General features: G+C 35.2%; 1 protein-coding gene and 1 pseudogene across 4 annotated transcripts in view; both read left to right on the top strand.

Annotated features, from left to right (window-relative positions):
* The first annotated feature begins 720 nt into the window (after nucleotides 1-720).
* Nucleotides 721-21,815, top strand: part of LOC125870605 (protein trichome birefringence-like 11) — a 103,375-nt gene continuing 82,280 nt past the window's right edge. The window contains exons 1-4 of one of the 4 annotated variants that reach the window (XR_007446920.1): nucleotides 738-1,356; nucleotides 1,792-2,181; nucleotides 3,606-3,764; nucleotides 4,360-4,874. Coding sequence is in view for 2 of the 4 variants with exons in the window: in XM_049551071.1 (XP_049407028.1) it covers nucleotides 890-1,356; nucleotides 1,792-2,181; nucleotides 3,606-3,764; nucleotides 4,360-4,738 (1,395 nt within the window). In the remaining 2 variants the exon portion in view is untranslated. Of the gene's footprint in view, nucleotides 1,357-1,791; nucleotides 2,182-3,605; nucleotides 3,765-4,359; nucleotides 5,174-21,815 lie in introns of those variants that run through there. The other 3 variants (XR_007446919.1, XM_049551071.1, XM_049551072.1) reach the window with 3 other exon arrangements.
* On the top strand, nucleotides 14,336-15,315 carry LOC125871200 (uncharacterized; annotated as a pseudogene).

Below are 21,815 nucleotides of genomic sequence, written 5' to 3'. Positions count from 1 at the left end.
AAGTAATATTTTTTAGTCTTTTTTAAAAAATATTTAATAATTTATATTCATTAAATATAACGAAAATTATAATAAAAAATTCACTTCTATGGAATCCTAAAATATAAGACACAAAAAATTGCAATAAACTAAAAAAAAATATACAAGAAAAAAATATTAAATTTTACCTCAAAAAACTGCTCAAACTTTAGAAATAAATTAAAAATAGCAAAAAATTCAAATATTATAGTCGTCGCTAATTTTTTTCTCCCAACAATCCCCATCAAATATAACAAACAAAGTTTATTAATTATTTGGTAAGACTATAAGTGTAGCTTTAAGTAACAAATTTAATGAATCAAATCTGTTCAATTTTGTCAACTTCTATAATTTTGAATAGCAGAGAAGTTTCAGAAAAACAAAATCTTAATAGTTAAGTTGGTTAATTATCTGAATTTTCACTTTGATTTTTTTTTAAAAAAAATATACTACGATGTGAGCAAAAAGTAGGAGAAAAACTCAGTTACAAATATTAGGCAATAGCCAATAAGGGGTAATATAAAAATTCCTTTTTTTCTGCATAAATGCCTGTTTCTTGCAGTTCTTTTTATTTGTTGAATTGAATGTTTGTCTTTCTTTGTGTTGAAGACCCCACACATCATCGTTATCAACATTTCCCCAAACTTCTCTTTCTCTCTCAGCCCCACATTTTTGTGCTCAACTCAAAAAGTTTCTGTATGAGCACAGACTTTTTTTTTTTTGTCAAGTTCCTCCACTCCAATTATAGTGGTTGCACTAAACAACAAGTTTTTCTTTATTGATTTAAAAAGTTGAGTTTTGGGGGTCATTTTCTTGAAATTTATGTTATTTTGCTTCCAAAGATTGAATTTTTCTGTACTGAAAAACAGAGATGAGTGGAAACCCATGTCCAAAATTCTTTAACTCAATGACCCATTTCAATTTTTTCAAGAAATTCAGGCGTTTGAAGCCTATTGAGCCATTGTTGACACTTTTTGGGTTATTGTTTTTTGTTCTTGGCTTATACTTGTTTATCTTCTTGTTGGATTATAGAACTGTGGATACTACTGGTTCTCACTTGCGTGGGCCTTCTTTTTTTGTTACCTGGTTTGGCCTTAATGACTCTTCTTTGTTACTAAAAAATAGTACTAGTACTAGTAGAAATGATGAGAAAATGGGGTTTCTTGAAAATGATTGTGATATATTTGATGGGAATTGGGTGTGGGATGAGAGTTATCCACTTTATCAATCAGAAGATTGTATTTTCTTGGATGAAGGGTTTCGTTGTTCTGAGAATGGTAGGCTTGATAATTTCTATACCAAATGGCGTTGGCAGCCTAAAGATTGCAACTTGCCCAGGTTTGTGTTTCAATCAACTGAATACTTGATTATGCTTGCGTTTGGTCATAGATTTTGACGTTGAAACTTGAAATTTGAGTTCTTGAAGTTGTAATTTTAGGAACTTGAAAATTTTGCGGTTACTTCATTGACTGTAGTGAATTAGACTAACTAAACTGGTTAATTTTAGTTACTATTTGCGTAGTCAAAGGATATTTTCTTTGGCCATAGTTTTTTCAAATACTTACTAGTAAAGTATTTTGAATCATTAATTATTATGACTTGTAGTAGTAGTACTTTTTACTAAGTTCCTAAATATGTATATTTTATTTCCAAAAATTTGGAGATTGTATGTCTGAATTCAAACCAAACATTAGTTAGTTTGACCCTCGAAGGATTTTCATAAGATTGAACCTGGAAAACATATTCTAATGTTTTTACTTACTTTTGGAACAGATTTGATGCAAAACATATGCTAGAAAAACTGAGGAACCAGCGTGTAGTGTTTGTTGGTGATTCAATAGGGAGAAACCAGTGGGAGTCTCTTCTCTGCTTGTTGTCTTCAGCTGTTTCTGATAACAGCTCTATATATGAAGTTAATGGTAGTCCAATCACAAAGCACACTGGTTCTTTAATTTTTAAGTTCAAGGATTACAACTGCACGGTTGAGTACTACCGAGCTCCATTCCTAGTGCTGCAGAGTCGTCCGCCTTCTCGGGCTCCTGGAACTGTTAAGATGACCTTGAAGTTGGATCAGATGGATTGGAGTTCTGCTAAGTGGAAAGATGCAGATTTATTGATTTTCAACAGTGGTCACTGGTGGAATAATGAGAAAACCATTAGAGGGTAAAATCTTCTTTTCTTTCCTATCATCAAAAGGCATTATTTTTGTTTGGTTGATGTCTGATAAATGGTAATATTATATAGTACAAGGCTTACTTGAGGTTTCTAAGTGAAAGGTCGTACTAACTTTAGGGGACAGTCGATGGGTTCTTCCTATTTTTTATGTAGAATAGGAAAATCTACTAGAGTGCTTAGTGCTAGGTTGATATCGTTTTTGATGGCCGAGAAATTCCCATGGCAAATGACGCACGGTTTGAAACTTTGTGGATAATAGGCCTAATCCTCTACCCTGTCCACTTAAATTCCAGGTTTTTGTCTGCGAAGGTTCAAACCTCTGACCTAATCCACACATCACGTACTACACTCTTATCACTAGACCAACGTTCTAGGGGAAAATAGGGCTGATATTATTAGTATCTTTTAATGATGGTTAATGTAGATAAAAAGCTCTACTGGGCACCTTTATCTTTATGCTATTAGTATCTACATCTCCCTTCAAGAGAAGCTAGAAATAGGAATTTGGGCTGCTTAATAACTATTCAACCATATAAGGACTATGTTATAATAGAAAGTTGCCTGTTTGAGAATGCTAGCAATCAAATTTCAGTGTCAGAATCCTCAATAGGCATTGAAGTACTAAATAGCAAAAAGTTCGATAAATAGTTAATATGCCTCAAGATACAAGTAAGCATTAAAAGAACATTTCCTAGTATTGGATATCTTCCTGTGCTCTCTTTGCACAACGTTGAAGGGCTAAATGAACCGATGGTTAGGTTGAGTACTGGAAAGTTTGATTTCCAATTTCCTTTTGAATTGTCCCTATGTACTAATCTATGTGATTATATGCATGAGTTGAAAAGGCATAAACTATCCACTTGCATGTTTTGGCATTAACAGTTCAGCTAATTGATCTAATACATAAAAGTTCTTCAGTCAGCTTGTACTTAGTTCATAAAGATACCTTAACGGTAAAAGGATTAACGGTAAAAGGATCTGAAAGGATACGCTAATTCGACGCAATAATCTTTCAAAGGAAAATCCCAACGGGTGGCAAAAGGATATAAAGCAGAAACATTGATTTTGAAGGTGGTTAGTAATTCAGTCTCCATAATTGTCTGATAAAAGAGCTTATTGTAGTTCTATTATGTAGTAACAATGGTAATTTTGTTAGGATCAAGCAACCATAATTGCCTTTTTTTTCTTTCCTTTTCCTTGGGATAACTAACCAAATAAGGCAGTGCATTGGAGCTTAGGTCTCTCTCATTTTGATTGACACTCAAATCAGTTGGATTTCTTGTTCCCACCACTAAATTGTGTGTAAACGTGAAAGCTTTGAAGTGTATATTATCAAGATTTGTTGCTATAGGGGAATACAATTACTCGACAATCTGTGAAGATTTACGAGCTCTGATTCTTTCCATTGGCAGGGGATGCTATTTCCAAGAAGGCGGAAAGATCAACATGACGATGGATGTGGAGACGGCATTTCAGAAGTCAATTGTAACATTGGTTGATTGGATAGGCCGTGAAGTGAACATGTCCAAGACTAAAATATTCTTTCGTACTTACTCTCCTGTACACTTCAGGTAATTCATCTCTCCTTTTGTTTTGTTTTGTTGTTGTTACACTTCACATAATTCTCACTTCTGATCTATCAAATCAGGTTGTTGTACATAATGAAACATAATCAATCAATTATGCCTCAAACGACACACCTTGAATAAATATTGAGGTCCTTTTTGTAGTATGTCATATTAGAAGTGTGAAATGGAGATTAGTTAAGACTCATCTAAGATCCAGATTCTTTCCATCTATATCCATTTCATGTATTCTGTGAGCCTTGAGAGGGTGAGAGTTATTTGTTGGTTACCGTTATTCTACTTCATTGATCTTCTATAGAGATGGAATGTGTTAAAGCTTGTGGATAAATGGAAAAATTTGTTTTCTTGGGTACCTTGGTCGTAGTATGCATACGCTGTTTTCGAGGGTCAAATGGTGTATGCTTGCATCTTGTAATGCATAAAGGCTTTTCTGGGACAAGTTGACTTAATACTTGGCTGCAAATTATGTGCATTTTGAATATCAGCTAATGATCTATGCAATTCAGCCTACACTTATTCAGTAGATATTTAGTTCTTGTTGTCACTCGATAAGCAATAAATCAATCACTTTGATGCACAGAGGTGGAGATTGGAAGACTGGCGGTAGCTGTCACCTGGAGACATTACCTGACTTATTATCACCCCAAGAGTCATTGAGGAACTCGTTTGAATATATGACGGTCATTCATGTCCTATCACAGCTCTCTAACAAATCAAAGGCTAGGAATATGAGTTTACTGAATGTAACAGGAATGACATCTAGGAGAAGAGATGGTCACTTGTCTTTGTATTATTTAGGCCCTAAGGTAGGACCAGTTTCGCCCCACAAGCAAGACTGCAGCCACTGGTGTCTCCCCGGTGTCCCTGATTCATGGAACGAGCTTCTCTATGCAATCCTCCTCAAACAGGAGTTAGCTCAGGAAAAAATCTCCAAATCCACTTCTCAATTTGCGGAATGACAGCAGAGAGGTCATCTCAACTATGTCAACATGTTTCCTCCAACATTCAAGTGTTGCACCATCCCGGTACCCTTGCAGCTCACGACCATTAAAAATTGTACTTTGGAGAGGAAACTTGAGCCAGAACAATCAAAGTGTCCAATGCTCATTGTATCAAATGAATGTGCCATTCTTCGAGATCAATTTGAAAGTAAAAGGACATCCTCACATTTAGTTGATGGGATCCTTCCTAGGTTCCAGTTTCAGTTACATTTATCATAGAACTGTTTTCCTGAGTCCTTTTTAGTCTGTCAGCACTCAGGAGTAAAATTTAGGTCTTCAGTTCACGAATATGTCAAGTGTAAAGAGCATCGTGAACTGTATAGATTTAGAGACATTTTACAGTTTGACAAATTCAGTGTGTAAATACTGATCCTCTGTGATAGTAAAGAACAAGCAAGTTGAAGTCGGCTCTATGAAGGATGAGGAAAAATATTGCGACAGCGCTAGCCATGTAAATTATTACTCCAATTGCAACGATAATTTGTATAGCCAATTACAATGTATTTAGTTGTTGGTAATGCATCATTATTTTATCAAATTCTCATGAAATCAGTCAAATTGCAGCAATCAAATTATTACTCATTTATAATGTTGTTGTCTAGTACATGTTGATTCTTCTTTTTTTCCAGACAACTTAATTCTAAGGCTTAATTATCAAAAGGGTATTGTTCATACCTCATTGTACAATCAACAAGAAGAACACGACCACCAATTCGAGCATCACAACTAGTAAGCAAATTATCTTTAGCTGAAGCCAAACAAGTTTTACAATCTTGTGTGGTTAGAGAAGTAGTAGTAGTGTTGTTGTTGCAAGCAGCATGTCCATATGCAAAAGCATTGGGGTAGGGAGAAATGTTGTGGTAGTCATATCCGTGACGCGATGGCGTGGTGCTCACTAGTTCTGCAAGAACATAGGCTAGACTTATTGCAAATGGATCATCTTTGAAGTATTGTGCACCATTGCACAGGACTTGTGTCAAATTGGTGTTGGGAATTCCTTTGGCTGCTTCAAAAGATAGTGCCAGAATCAGAACTAATGTTAAGGGTGTCTGCACATCTATCATCTTATGGAGAAAAGTGATAAAAAGGTCTGATTTTTCTGAGAAGTTGGATTAGTGATGATGTATGTAAGTTTGATCAATAATTGAGCCCTCCGCCTGTTTGGACAAGGACAACAAGTTGCTTTCTTGACATTTTGTTTGTTTCATTTGATCCTAACAATTGTCTTGGAGTTTTTGTTTCGACTTTGATGGCTGAGATTCCCACATAATTTGAATGGGTTGAGATCAACCCAATTCAAATTATTTTAGAGTCTAACCCATAAAATTCCAGATAGATTGGACAGATTACATCTATTCCAGCTCATATTAACACCCCTATGTAGTACGTATAAACAATATATATGTGCCTTACAAATTGTTTGGAAGGTTGACACATATTATTTCATGATGTATTGTATATTAACACCCTTGTACTATAGGAAATTGTTCAAATATACCCTTCGTTATACTTTCAATTCAAATATACCCCTACCGTTATACTTTGACACATATATACCCCTAATTTTAACGAAGGTACACATATCAGCTTAGGAATCAAATATTCCTTTAAAACTCACCCATTTAACCTATTACCTCTGCTGACCCCATTTGAACCAAACCCATGTTCATATATAGTCATCTTCTTTAAGAGGAGTCCCTTGAGAACAATATTTATCTATCAAATCCTTGAAAGTCTGATGGAGGATGTATTAAGCAATTATGAAAAATGTTGATTTTGTGGAAGTTTTTAATAGAGAAGATGACTATGAAAATTGGTTCAAACCGGGTCAGTAGAGGTAATGGGTTAAATGGATGGGTTTTAAAAGAATTGGATATTTAAAATTGAGGGTGAGTTAGTTGATTTCTAAGTTGACATGTGTCCCTCTGTTAAAAGTAGGGGTATATATGTCAAATTATAACAGTAGGGGTATAATTGAACTATTTCCTATAGTACAGAGTACAAAATAAATTAATATATTGGGATCCATGTTGGCACGGGGTTGGATTTTTTGGTGATTTGGGATTCCGACTTGTTTTTGGCCGAGATTTTTCTTAAACGTCAACTCACACCTTATTAATGGTGTGAGTTGGTCCCAACGGGCAAACAGGTGCATTTTCAAGTTCAAACGAGCCACAAAGTTGGAAAAACCAGATTTGACAGATTTTTTGTGTGCTATAGTCCATGAATTTTTGGTGATTCAGGATTCCGACTTGCTTTTGGCAGAAATTTTTCATGGATGTCCGTTATGACCTTATTAATGGTGTGAGTTGGTCCCGAGAGAAAAACAGGTACAATTTTAAGTTCAAACGAGCCTTAAAGAAGAAAAAACCACATTTTACCGATTTTTGTGTGCTATAGACCATGCAATTTTGGTGATTCAGGATTCTAGCTTGTTTTTGGCCGAAATTTTTCATGGACGTCCGTTATGACCTTATTAATGGTGTGAGTTGGTCCTGAGGGGCAAAGATGCGTATGTTCAAGTTCAAACGAGCCCCAAAAAAGAAAAATTAGATTTTATCAATTTTCGTGTGTTATTATATTCCATAATTTTTTGGTGATTCAAGATTCTGACTTATTTTTGGCCGAAGTTTTTCATGGACGTCCGTTACAACCTTATTAATGGCGTGAGTTGGTCCCGAGGGGAAACTGAGCGCATTTTCAAGTTCAAACGAGCCCCTAAGCAGGAAAAACTAGATTTTACCGATTTTCGTGTGTTATAGTCCATGTATTTTTGGTGATTCAGGATTCCAGCTTGTTTTTGGCTGAATTTTTTTATAGACATCCGTTACGACCTTATTAATGTCGTGAGTTGGTCCCAAGGAGCAAACGGGCACATTTTCAAGTTCAAACTAGTCCCTAAGTAGGAAAAATAATATTTTACCGATTGTCGTGCGCCATGGATATTTGTTGATTCATTATTTCGATTTGATTTTTGTCGAATTGTTTTCACGGACATCCGTTACTACCTTATTAATGGCTTGAGTTGATCCCGAGGGGGAAAATGGTGGATTTTCAAGTTAAAACGAGCCCCAAAGTTGGAAAAACTAGATTTTACGAATTTTCGTGCACTATAGTCCATGAATTTTTTGTGATTCGAGATTCTAGCTTATTTTTTGTTGAAATTTTTCATGGACATCCTTTACGACCTTATTAGTGGCGTGAGTTGGTCCCAAGGGGAAAACACGCGCATTTTCAAGTTTAAACGAGCCCCAAAGTAGGAAAAACCAGATTTTATCAATTTTCATGTGCTATATTTTATGTGATTCAGTATTCCGACTTGTTTTTTATTGAAATTTTTCATGGACTTCTGTTACGACCTTAGTAGTGGCGTGAGTTGGTCTTGATGGGCAAACAAGCACATTTTCAAGTTCAAACGAGCCCCAAAGCAGGAAAAATCAAATTTTTACCAATTTTCGTGTGTTACTATAGTCCATGGATTTTGGTGATTCGGGATTTCAGCTTGTTTTTGACCAAAATATTTCATGGACGTCCATTACGGCTTTATTAATTGCGTGAGTTTGTCCGCAAGGGAAAACTAGCACATTTTTCAAGTTCAAATATGCCCCAGAGTAGGAAAAATCAAATTTTACAAATTTTCGTGTGCTATATAGTCCATCGATTATTGGTGATTCAAGATTTTGACTTGTTTTTGGCCAAAATTTAGCATGGACGTTCGTTAGGACATTATTAATGGTGTGAGTTGGTCTCGAGGGGAAAATGGACGCAATTTTCAAATTCAAACGAGCCTCAAAGAAGGAAAACCAAATTTTACTGAATTTCGTGTGCTATTTTTGGTGATTTAACATTCCGCCTTGTTTTTGGCAGAAATTTTCATTGACGTCCGTTACGACCTTATTAATGACGTGAGTTGGTCATAAGGGGCGAACAAGCGTATTTTCAAGTTCCAACGAGCCCGAAAAAAGAACAACCACATTTTATCGATTTACGTGTGCTACATAGTCCATTCATTTTTGGTGATTCAAGATTTCAACTTATTTTGGGCCGAAGTTTTTCATGAATGTCTGTTACGACCTTATTAATGGNGGTGATTCAACATTCCGCCTTGTTTTTGGCAAAAATTTTCATTGACGTCCATTACGACCTTATTAATGACGTGAGTTGGTCCCAAGGGGCGAACAAGCATATTTTCAAGTTCCAACGAGCCCGAAAAAAGAACAACCACATTTTACCGATTTACGTGTGCTACATAGTCCATTCATTTTTGGTGATTCAAGATTTCAACTTATTTTGGGCCGAAGTTTTTCATGAATGTCCGTTACGACCTTATTAATGGCGTGAGTTGGTCCCGAGGAGAAAATAGGTGAATTTTCAATTTCAAACGAGCCCCAAAGTAGAAAAAGCCAGAGTCCATGTATTTTTGGTGATTCGAAATTACTGCTTATTTTTTATCGAAATTTTGTATGGACGTCCGTTACAACCTTATTAACGGTGTGAGTTGGTCCCGAGGGACAAATAGACGCATTTTTCAGTTCAAACAAGCCTTAAAGTAGGAAAAAGCAAATTTTACTGATTTTCGTTTGTTATGTCTATGGATTCTTGGTGATTTGGGATTCCGGCTTGTTTTTGACCAAAATTTATCATGGACATTCGTTACGACCTTATTAATGGTGTGAGTTGGTCCCGAGGGGAAACATGCGCACTTTCAAATTCAAACGAGCCTCAAAGCAGGAAAAACTATCTTACCAAGTTTCGTGTGTTAGTCCATGGATTTTTGGTGATTCAGGATTTCGGCTTGTTTTTGGCTAATAATTTTCATGGACGTCCTACGACCTATTAATGGCGTGAGTTGGTCCCAAGGGGCAAACATGCGCATTTTCAAGTTCAAATGTGCCACAAAGCAAAAAAAAACCAGATTTTACTGATTTTTGTGTGCTCATGAAATTTTGGTGATTAAGTATTCTGGCTTGTTTTTGGCCAAACTTTTTCATGGAGGTCCGTTACGACCTTATGAATGGCGTGAGGTTGTCTCGAGGGGAAAACATGAGCATTTTCAAGTTCAAATGAGCCCTAAGCAGGAAAAACCAGATTTTACCAATTTTCGAGTGCTACAGTCCATGGATTTTTGGTGATTCAGGATTCCAACTTGTTTTTTACCGAAAGTTATCATCGTGAGTACCAAGGGGCAAACAAGTGCATTTTCAAGTTCAAATGAGCCACAAAGCAGGAAAACCCAGATTTTCGTGTGCTAGTAGTCTACATATTTTTGGTCATTCAGGATTCCGGCTAAGTTTTAGCCAAAATTTTTCATGGACGACCGTTACGATCTTATACGACCTAATTAATGGCGTCAGTTGGTCTCGAGGAGAAAAGAGCGTAATTTCAAGTTTAAACGAGCATCAAAGCAGAAAAAACCAAATTTTATCGAGTTAGTCCATGGACTCTTGGTGATTTAGGATTCCGTCTTGTTTTTTGTCGAAATTTTTCATGGATGTCTGTTACGGCTTTATTAATGGTATGAGTTGGTTTCGAGGGGCAAACAAGCGCATTTTCAAGTTCAAACGAGCCCCAAAACAGGAAAAACTTATTTTTACCAATTTTCGTGTATGACTGTCCACGGATTTTTGGTGATTCGAAATTTCGGCTTGTTTTCTGCCGAAATTTTTTATGGACGTCCGTTACGACCGTAATAATGGCGTGAGTTGGTCAGAAGAGGAAAACAAACGCATTTTCATGTTCAAACAAGCACCATAGCAGGATAAACCATATATTATAGATTTTCGTGTGCTATATCAAGATTCTGACTTATTTTTTACTGAACTTTTTTATTGACGTCTTTTACGACCTTATTAATTATGTGAGTTGGTCCCGAGGGGCAAGCATACGCATTTTCAAGTTCAAACGAGCTCCAAAGCAGGAAAAATTAGATTTAACCGATTATCGTGTGCTATATATATAGTCTGTAGATTTTTGGTGATTTAGGATTCCGTGTTTTTCTTGTCAAAATTTTTCATAGACGTCCGTTACCACCTTATTAATGACTTATCAATGACGTGAGTAGTTCCCGAGAGGAAAACAAACACATTTTCAAGTTCAAACAAGCGCCAAATCAGGAAAAACCATATTTTACCGATTTTCATGTGTCCATGGATTTTCGGTGATTCAAGATTTTGGCTTGTTTTTGGACGAAATTTTTCATGGACGTTTGTTACGACCTTATTAATGGTGTTAGTTGGTCCCGAGTGGCAAACGGGCGCATTTTCAAGTTCAAACGAGTTCCAAAGGATGAAAAATTAGATTTTACCAATTATCGTGTGCTATATAGTCCAATGAATTTTTGGTGATTCGGGACTATGACTTGCTTTTGGCCAAAATTTTTCATGGACGTCCGTTACTACCTTTTTAGTGGCGTGATTTAGTCCCGAGGGGCAAGCAGACGCATTTTCAAGTTCAAATGAGCCCCAAAGAAGGAAAAACTAAATTTTACCAATTTTCGTGCGCATAGTCCATGGAGTTTTGGTGATTCAGGATTCTGACTTGTTTTTGGCCGAAATTTTGCATGGACCTCCATTACGACATTATTAATGGTGTGAGTTGTCCCAAGGGGCAACATGACACATTTTCAAGTTCAAATGATTCCCAAAGCAGGAAAAACCAGATTTTATCAATTTTCGTGTGCTAGTCCATTGATTTTTTGGTGATTCAGGAATCCATCTTGTTTTTTGCTGAAATTTTTCATAGACGTCTATTACGACTTTATTAATGACGTGAGTTGATTCGAGGGGGAAACGGGTGCATTTTGAAGTTCAATCGAGCCACAAAGAAGGAAAAATGTAACACCTACTAGAGCTTGTCGTAAGGGTTAGAGTCATAAAATTTGCTTCTCATACTTAGAATGAATGGTTTAAGGGTTAAATGTCAAGGTACGATTCCATGGGTGGAGCCTTATGGATCAAGGTCAAGTCAAGGAGCTGCAGACCCCTCCCCCTCCCCCCCAAATCTCGAGGTGCCTTGCCCCTCCCCGGACCTCGAGGCACCGATTCCCTGAGGCCTACCCCCCGGACCTCAACGATTTCTAATTAAATTTCAACACTCAAGACATCTAATCCAGAAAGGATGCTATATATAGTCTGAAGTTGGGCACCATCAAAGTCATATTTCTTATCAAATGGCTGTTATCTTGGAAACTGTTAGGCAAGACTTAATTAATTACTAGGAATCTAAATGGGGAATCATGTTACTTCTTAGAATCATATAATGGTGATAATGTGTCTAATGTTGAGTTGCACGCATAGGTTGTAAAATTGTTACAACAGTATTATCACAGATTGAATACTAAGTCTCATCAACTCGATATAGATTCCGGTTCTTCAATAATTCAACCTCAATAGGGAGATAAGTAAAAGTTCCTAGTTTCTATACTTACAAAAATAATCTTAAAAATAGAACATGCCTCCTCAAGTAACTATCAAAAATATTGATAATGTAGTGCTCCTAATATTGTCAATTCAATCAATAACATTGATGTTGATCAATTACAGTCAACTAACACTCAAACAATCACAAGACTTCAATATATCAACATTAATTAACCTAAAAAAATAGGGTAATCAATACAATCAATTGCTCATTAAATAAGAAGGGTGTGAAAATCATACAATGCAAAACAGAGTTGAAACTACTTTTACAAAATAAAATATTAGCTATACTGTTTGAGTACCTAGGATGCAGAATATTTGCTCGACAAAGACAAGAAAGTGAAGAATAAGAATGAATCCGGTAAAACCTACAAAAAAGTGTAAATTAAGAACAAAATAATAAAACCTTAAGCCTTTACCGGATTTCAAAATAATATTTTGTTCAATTAGTTTAAAAAACTGGACACAAAATACAACCACAACTGTAAAATCATAGTAGTGGTTATGCGATTAGTGGTCGTTTCATCCATGAATTGTTAGATAAATCGTAGGATTAATTACTTGGATGGATGTATCTGCAGAATATGAAATTAGGAATTCAATTGGAATTGAAACTTGGATTACCTGTGAAGATGGAATTCATATGAAATTGGAACCTTGGATTACCTGTGAAGATGGAGACTCTGTCTAACCTTTGAATTAGGCATTTAATAACACATGCAGTAAAGTAAAACAATCGATAGTTAAAGTTTGATACTCACACTTGGTTATTGTCCAATTTCTAAGCAACTAGCACCTTCTCAAAATAAACAGGTGCCGGGTGGACTAGTTACATGGTTATAATCCAACATACTATCAGTTTCAAAAAGAGCAAGACGTACTGCACTAAGTACATATTTGATGGGTGAGAAACGTTGGTTGTTGGAAGTGCTGCTCCAACTTTAGGAGTCATTTCTGGCTGCAGAGGAACAAAAAGCAGAGGCTGCAAGGGTAGCAACAACTTAGCTGTATAACACCATAATAGAAGTGCTTCGCTGGTTTTATAGACCGCAAAGTGCCTTTTATATTATTCAGAAACACTTACAGTATTTTGAATGTTCTTTCCACTGCAAATGTACTTGGAAAATTGGAATAAAAAGGTTGATCAACAGTTGATTGGTTAAATACTGATGATTTGAAAGGTCTCGTGTTGTCGATAACACCAAATCCCTGTGTGCGCTGGAAACAGTAAATGAATAACCATATTTCTGACCTGCAAATTTGCCCATGAAGTATAAAAAGTGTTAATGAATACAAGGTAGATTTCTTTGTATCTACAAATAAGAAAACAAGTTAAGAATACCTTTATCACCTAACTGGTAGTCCTCAAACCTCAACTCCTCCTGGCTTTTATCTTGACAAGTCTGCATTCCATAAATGGATTGAATTTCTTCACCACCGGGTCTCGTGCTATCTATCTCTGGAGATGGAATGTACGATGTTGTTCTACTTCCTTTCTAATTAATACCAAATGTGAACTTTCCAAAACCAGAGCTCTTGAGCAAAGGCGTTGTACTTTCTTTTTGCAAATTTGATCTAAGATTGAATACTGGGGATATTCAAAAATATACAATATGAATAAATAGTACTTACTACTATTTAACAAAAGCTCAACATGGATTTCAGATCAATGTAGAGCATATAATTATGCACATTTAATGGGGAAAGAAGATAATATTGTATTTGTAATTCTAAAATAAAAGGTTAAGGTTGTTTATCTCTTGTTATTTGACTAGTAATTAGTATTGAGATATATTATTTCTGCTAGAGATTGAATAATAGACCTATAGATTATCCCACCACAAAACCATAAAACAACAAGATTAAATTCTCCAATTCTTGTTCTGCTATGGTGTTCCTTCTCTAATTTCTATGCTCCATTAGTTGATATTCTTTCCTCTGTGTGAATACTTGCATCTGAAGAGTTGTAAATTGTTTACTTTCTATGTTATTGAAGGTAAGACGTGTTGTATATTGTTTACTTTTAATATTGGGGGTGTGAAAAGAAGATAATATTGTATTTGTTGATTTTAGGAGCATACTTTTAGTGTTTTGTTAATAACTTTTCTTTTGGCTCTCATTTTTGTGTCTGAAGGACATAAGGTGGATCATATGGACCAAATAAAGGGTCAAAATCATAGGGGTAAAGAAAGCAACTTAATAAATATCAAGAAAGTTAGCTCAGAAGGTACTAATTTCCCTACAAAAGTTTGTGGAAAATTTGCCGATAGATCTGGACCTTATCCTCCACTCAAGACTTTTGGTATCTTAGGGAAAAGAAGCAATAACGGTCGTGTTATTACAAGGGTTGGAACAGAAGTTCCTGCTACAAGGGACAACAAATTAGCTTCTGTAAAACATGCCAAAGCTGGGACGACTTCTTGTGATGACCTTCAGTATCAAATTCAACGAGAAAAGATCCTAAACCTCTGCTAAAGCTCAAGTTCAAGAATCCTTTCCATGAAAACCAAAATGCCTGGGCTTCTCCAGGAGAGTAGGATAAAAGCATGGCTAAAGGGTAGAAGTCTAAAATAAAGAGAGCACCAACCTTTGGAGAAAAAGCATCAACCTGGGTTGATGATAATTCATCACAGTGGTATGAAGACAAACAATAATACAATGGATGAGTTCTTAGAGGCTAACTGGATACTGCAGAAGTTGGGAAAAGATGCAAAAGGAAAAAGAGTAGAAGTTCATTATTCGTCTGATAATACCTGGTAAGCTTATTGTACATCAAGTTGACTACTATGCATAGTTAAAATCTATGCAACTTTATTGGAAACGAGTGTTGTGATATTTTGTTAATCATGACAACAATGAGAAAAGGCAATCAATAGAGCAAGTGGATTGTATTGGAACACAAGGATATAATAGGATAAAGAAAAGGAACACATTATCTATAGTTACAATTTTTATTTGGGCTTTTAAATATCAAATAGAAGAGCATTCATATAAATCTCTACCACACTTTCTTTGAGGTGTGCTAGTTTGACCTTTCAATTCGTTTTCTTTTTCAGGCATAGAGGGACAGTCATAGAAGTCTTTGAAGGCTCATCAGTTGTGTTAAACCATAATTAAGCTATTAAAATCTAAAATTAATTGCATCAACCATATATTAACTAAATTCACAATCTCTCATCACTACAGAAACCCAATCTCATCAAATTCATAACTTTTTCCACTTATTTCCCTTTAAAAGTGTAAAAGAAAAAAATTAAAAATCATATTAATTCAAACATAAACATATATACATTTAATTTAGACATGAAATCAAGAAAAAGAAAACAAAACCTTTGATTTCATCTGTTTTTGGAGAAAAACATTTTTGGGAGTTACATCAATGGAGCTTTTCTATAACGGCTAATGAGCTCATCAAGCCACCTAGTAACACTTTCAAATGGAGCTTTATGAATATGATGTTTGAATTCAATCACTTCAGTTCCTACATCTTTATTTTTGTTTCCTTTTGCATTTTTAGTGCTTATTATTATTTTTTAGGTTTCATCTTTTACTCCCTCCCATCTCTTAAATGTTATTTTCTCTATATCATTTTATCTGAATGTATTTAACAAGAGATGAAATTTGAGAATTTTTTTTTAAAAAGAAAAGTCTTAAATATATTATAACATTAGTAAATAATTATAAACATGTCATTGAAGTGAAACAAAAATTTTAAAATTAAATTATTGTAAAATATAAAATAGTTACATTTTTGGAAACAATAAAAAGAATGTGATGAAATATTTACATGAATATGTGATATGCATAGATAGATAGTATACTTAATTAGCTATTTTTAATTTGTAGCTATACATGTTATTAAATTTTATAATATGACATATTAAGGAAGACTTTGTTGACGGATATTTGATTTCAGAAATATATAAATATCACCAAAAGGATATAATAAAAATTGAGTTAATTCGACAAATTGAGTTATATTTCATTATTTAGCTCATCTTGATTTAATCTATTTTAACCCGAGCAAGCTTTGGACATGATTAAACATTGACTTTAAAACAACTCATATCTTTTGAACATCTTTGATGAATGAGACTAAAGCCAATTGATAGAGGAGTGTACACAAAACTATATTTATTCTTAATCTTTGTGTTACATTATTAATAGTTTGAAAATTCTCTAAAACAAATAGTCTTCCCTGTCAACTTCCTAACAAGGATCTATAATGTACCTTTTTATCGTCCTGTAAAATGGAGTGTCCAATTATTTCGAATATTAAAATTAAAAAGACTCTTCTTATATTCTAGATATTGACCATCTAATAGCATATGTAGCCTATCTTTATAATCTCCTTTTTCTTGGACCATTATTATCACATTTTCAATTGTAAAACTGGTCCTGACTTCTAAGGTAAACTTCTCCCTGTTGTATGTCCTAACAATGATAGGATAAACTTCATCTTCCCTATAACCTCCACAAAGACTCAAGACCAGATGAAGGGTGAATTCCTTTTGAATATTGTAATCAACAAGTGTACGAGTAAATACTTATCTTTGTTGATTCGGGGGAATTCTTTCTTTGTTTTGGATCTTTGATTTAACATTTTCAACGGAGTTGGAACTCTTGACATCGAGAGTACTTGTTAACAACGAGGTTAAGGGGAGCATAAAAATATAGTTGTAAATTAGAGCGCAGAAGCTGTTATAGAAAAAAAACAGAAACTAAATAAAAAAAGATATGAAAATTCAAAGAAAAGATCCAAGATTTTCCAAGGATTTAATGTTCTAAGCCTTGACATGATCCAAGTAACAACACATAGATTTATGGATTAAATCTAACTACTTTACTTGAGAAACGTATCAAAACAATAGATTCATCGGATCTTGACCACTTTACGAGTAACTAAAGATAACAATTAGTATTTTATAAACTAATCACCTTCTAAAGAATACCAAAAATAAATCACAAACATCACAAGAAGAAATTACCTCATATCTTAAACTATGAAACTAGTAAATGTATAAAGATAAATTCTCAAAGAACAAGTTACAAAGGTTAAAAAGAACTCTCTCTAATATTATTGATATCAATCTAATGTCTTTTTAATGATTGAAAAAAACTACTATTTATAGAATAAATAAGTTGACTGTTAGCCCTAATAAAACCCTAAAGAGACAATCTAGAACTTAATAAAATAAAACTCTTGCCTGGGGCTAAGGCAAAACTAAAATCATAATAATTGTGGTTGGAGTAAGAACTTTGTGGGGGCCTTGGTCATGTCTTTTGAGCCCCTTTTGGGCTGCTAGTTTTAGCTCCACTTAAGGGCTGAATTGGCCTCCTTTTGGGCTGATTTAAAGCCTCTTTCTACACCACTTTGATCTTCTTCAAGGCTGAACTTTGGACCCCAATATTCCTCCTCTTGGACTATTAATATTTAGCCATTCTTTGAGAAAATAGTCAAATGCCCCCTTAATCTATTATTGGATTTTCAACTACTTCACGGGGGTCCTATTACCCTCCTATACATTTTTAAAATGGAGTATATAGCCCCCTAATAGGTCACACCCAAATTTGTGTTAGAAAGTGAATGCACTCACTTGCCACGTTATATATATTATTTTTTTAATAAAAAACTATTATCTCTTTCTTTATTCTACTTTCCTTTTATATTTTTTTTCTTCTCTTTCCAGCCCATTTCTTCTTTTCTTTTTCGTTTTTCTTGACATTTGTTTGATGAAACTTTTTCTGCCATTGAAGAGAAAATTTCAAGTTTTAAGCTTACAGTAATGAAATGTGCAGTTATGAAATTTCAAGTTTTATTATTGAAAGGTAAAGTTACAAATCTTTGATAATCTTTCATTTTTTGCCATTGATTAATCTTTTTTTCCACCATTTTCATTTTTTAAAAAAAATCAAATTTGGACCTGTGGTCCTACTTTATTAAGATGATATAATGGACTCAAGATGAGCTCATTATACAAAATAGGAAACAAATATATACAAAAGAGGGTCCAAACAAGACCACTCTTCAGGTGAAAAAAGACAGCTCTAGAAATTAGGAATTTTGAAAAATTGAGCAACAACTTCTCCTTCCTCTTTCATCTTTAAGATCCACCGCTGAAGATTCTGCCATGGCCTTTCATCTGGAGCTTCACTTTCCTTCGCTTTTGGGTCTTCCACGTTCTCCATCTCAGAGAGAAGTATTGGTATTGATCGGCTATCAAAGGTATCAATTTCTCCTCTTTCTCCATAATTGTGATGCTCATTTCATATAAGTGCTCCCCTTTCCCCTCCTTTGTCATCACTAATCGGCTTCCCTTCCTCTCGCGCAGTTGAAACAAAGAAAGAGAAATCCAAGTTGCCTTCTTGTAGTTCTCCTCACTGTGCACAAAAACTTTCATACCAATCTTACTCTCGTTTTTGTTGGTAACTCTATTGTTTTTGTTAGCTGTTATAGCTCAGGCTGGTTAGATCTCGCGTACCTATTTTGCCAATGGTCTGACCACAAACTAGTTTGTAATGGTAATATGTGAACTTGTGATCCTTCTTTTGCTTATCTTGTTGGTGACTGTTTTATCCTTTTTGTTCTGATTCTGATTGTAGGTGTATGTTGTTTGTCCATGTTTAGAATCTTTCTTGCCCTACTTGGTAAATTATGAAAACTGTCATAGTGTTGTTTCTCCACTTGATTTATAGCTAAGTTAGCAATGCAATTTGCTAATTGGTTCGCTTCTCTGAAAATGTGCATCACCTCAATATGTATGTTAGCCATAATTTCATGTATCTCCTCTATCTTCTCAGTTAAGCTCCATGGTATCTTCCAATCCCTCATAATCATATTCTTAAGGCTCAAAGAGTCGGTCTCTAAGATGATGTTACTGATGCCTTGTCTTTTGCAATATTTTAATTCATTCCACATAGCTATTATTTCTGCTTCCATGTTTGTAGTTATACCAATATTCTGCGCCTCAGCATATAACAGATCCCCCGTACTATTTCTTAGACAGAAACCATATGAACTCTCCCCCGGGTTGCCTTTGCTTGCCCCATCTGTATTGCACCTGACCCATCCTTTATCTGGTGCCTCCCACTTAACAATATGAAAGTAAAGATTCGATTTATAATTCTGAAGCAAATAAATCATTCCAGCCCAATGATAAGGAACATTTCTTAGCCAAGGATATTTGGCTCTAATCAGCTGATGTACTGTCAATTGACATTGTGAGTATTTTGTTGAAAGAAATTTCCTTGTCATGTCTCTTCGCATTCCTTCTTTCCCAGAGTTCCCACATGACAATAGTTGGAATGGCATTCATTATGTGTTGTACTTTAGGATTTCCATCATATTCCGACCATTGGAAAATTAATTGATGTAATTGTTGTCCTCCAATAATAATACCTTCACACGAGGCAAACTGCTTCTATAGCCTTTGAGCTATGGGAGCTGTTAGTCGTAAATGTGTCATGGTTTTCATTTCTCCACTATCACAACAGTAACATTTAGAGACTATATTCATCCTCATTCTTTTCAGGTTGTCATCAGTGACAATTCTTTTCTTCCAAACTCTTCATAGGAACAAGGAAATCTTAAAAGACAAGCAGTTTAACCACATACAATTATTCCACTCTATCTTGTCTCTTTTATGTCGTACTAAGTGGTAAGCAGATTTGACAGTGAATTCATATGTCGAGTTCCCCATCCACCAAGCCTTATCCAGAGTTTCAGTCATACCAGGCTTGATGTTTTCATTGATATACTCTGTCATTTCTTCTGAAATAAATTCTCTCAATTTATCTATCTTCCATATGCCATTCTCAAAGAATTCTTTTACCTCAATCTCCTCTTCCCCGGCAGATTCCCCTTCTGTAAAGTATAGAGCACCTTGTTTCGTCAGGTTATCAAACCAAAAGCTGGAATTTCCAGCCTTTACTTGCCACCAAATTTCATGTTCGATTTCATCCGCATAGCCACCATTTTCTTCCATACATGAGATGCTCCAACACACTTTGCCACGGTAGGATGTAGTTTCTTGCAGTATTGTTTCCCTATGCTCCATAATGATGATATGGATACCCTGAAATTCCACCAGAGTTTTGCAAAAAGTGCATTATTAACTTCATCCAAGGACCTAAATCCCAAACCTCATTCCTCTTTTGGTAAGCACATATCGTCCCATGCAACCCAGTGTTTTCCTTTCAGACTACTATAGCTGCCCCAGAAAAACTTTGCAAAGTTTTTGTGAATCTGATTTATCAAACACTTGGGAGGATTCATTGCCGAAAAAAAGTACACAAGAAGAGATTGAAGGACATGATAGATTAGAGTGTACTTACCTCCAAAAGAGAGAAGCCTATTCTGCCATAGTAGGATTCTTCCCGCAATTTTCCTTATCAACTCCTCAAAGTAGCTCTTATTCTTCTTTCCATAAAAAATTGGACATCCTAGATAGGTGATAGGAAAATTTCTTTGCCTTATCCTAGTCAATCTTCTCAACCTTATTGTAACTATTAACTGCGTTTTCTTATGTAAATAAAAGGAGCTCTTTGCTTTGTTTACCAGTTGACCCAAAATCCTTCATATTCTCTCAATACCACAATCATTTTTATCACTGATATTCTGTCCCCTGAGCAGAATAAAATAGTATCATCTGCATAGGATAAGTGGTTTATTTCTGGGCTCCACCTAGGCATGCCATATCCCTTAAAGTTTCTATCCTTGTGCAAACTGTTCAGACCTCTAGCCAACACCTCCGCTGCAATAATGAATAAAGTAGGAGATAGTGGATCACCCTGTTTAAACCCCTTGGAAGAACCAACAAAACCATTGGATTGCCCGTTGATTAGTACCGAATACCAGTTGCTAAAAACCAATCTCCAAACCATGTCTATGATGATCTCCGAAAAACCAAACTTTCTCAGGACCTTCGTTAGAAATACCCAAGACACTCTGTCATATGCTTTAGCCATATCCAACTTCACCACACGTTAATATTTTGATTTTTTTTGTCTATATCCATGATTATTTCTTGAGCCAATAGCACATTTTTAGTGATGCTTCTGCCCTTCACGAAACCTGATTGGGTTGGGGATATTATCTTTGGAAGCACTTCTATCATTCTATCGTGTAACATCCTTGAGATTACTTTATTGATGAAACAACTAAAACTAATGGGTCAAAGATTTGAAAAGGTCTTTACCTCCTCTTTCATGGGGAGTAAAACTAGATTAGTATGAGTGATGAATTTGGGTAGCTCCTGCCCACAAAAGAAAGCTCTTACTAGTTTGGTAATATCTTCCCCAATGATTTCCCAACAACTCTGAAAAAATAGTCATGAAAAACCATCTGGTCCACATGCACTGTCTCTATTTAACTCAAAGACTACCTTTTTTACTTCATCATGCGAATGTAGCTTAACCATCTCCTCATTTTCACCTTCTGTGATCAAACTAAGAATATGGTTTATCATTGAAAAATCATGGATGTCACCTTCTTTTGTAAACTGCTTTGTAAAAAAGGATATGACTGCCTCTCCCATCTGGTGATTAGTTTGTACAACTTCACCCAGATCATTATTAATCTCTGTTAAATATAGCTTTTTCCTTCTACCTTTTACNAT

Source organism: Solanum stenotomum, chromosome 7 (assembly GCF_019186545.1).
Source record: "Solanum stenotomum isolate F172 chromosome 7, ASM1918654v1, whole genome shotgun sequence".
NCBI lineage: Eukaryota > Viridiplantae > Streptophyta > Magnoliopsida > Solanales > Solanaceae > Solanum > Solanum stenotomum.
This window is presented reverse-complemented; position numbering and strand designations above follow the sequence as displayed.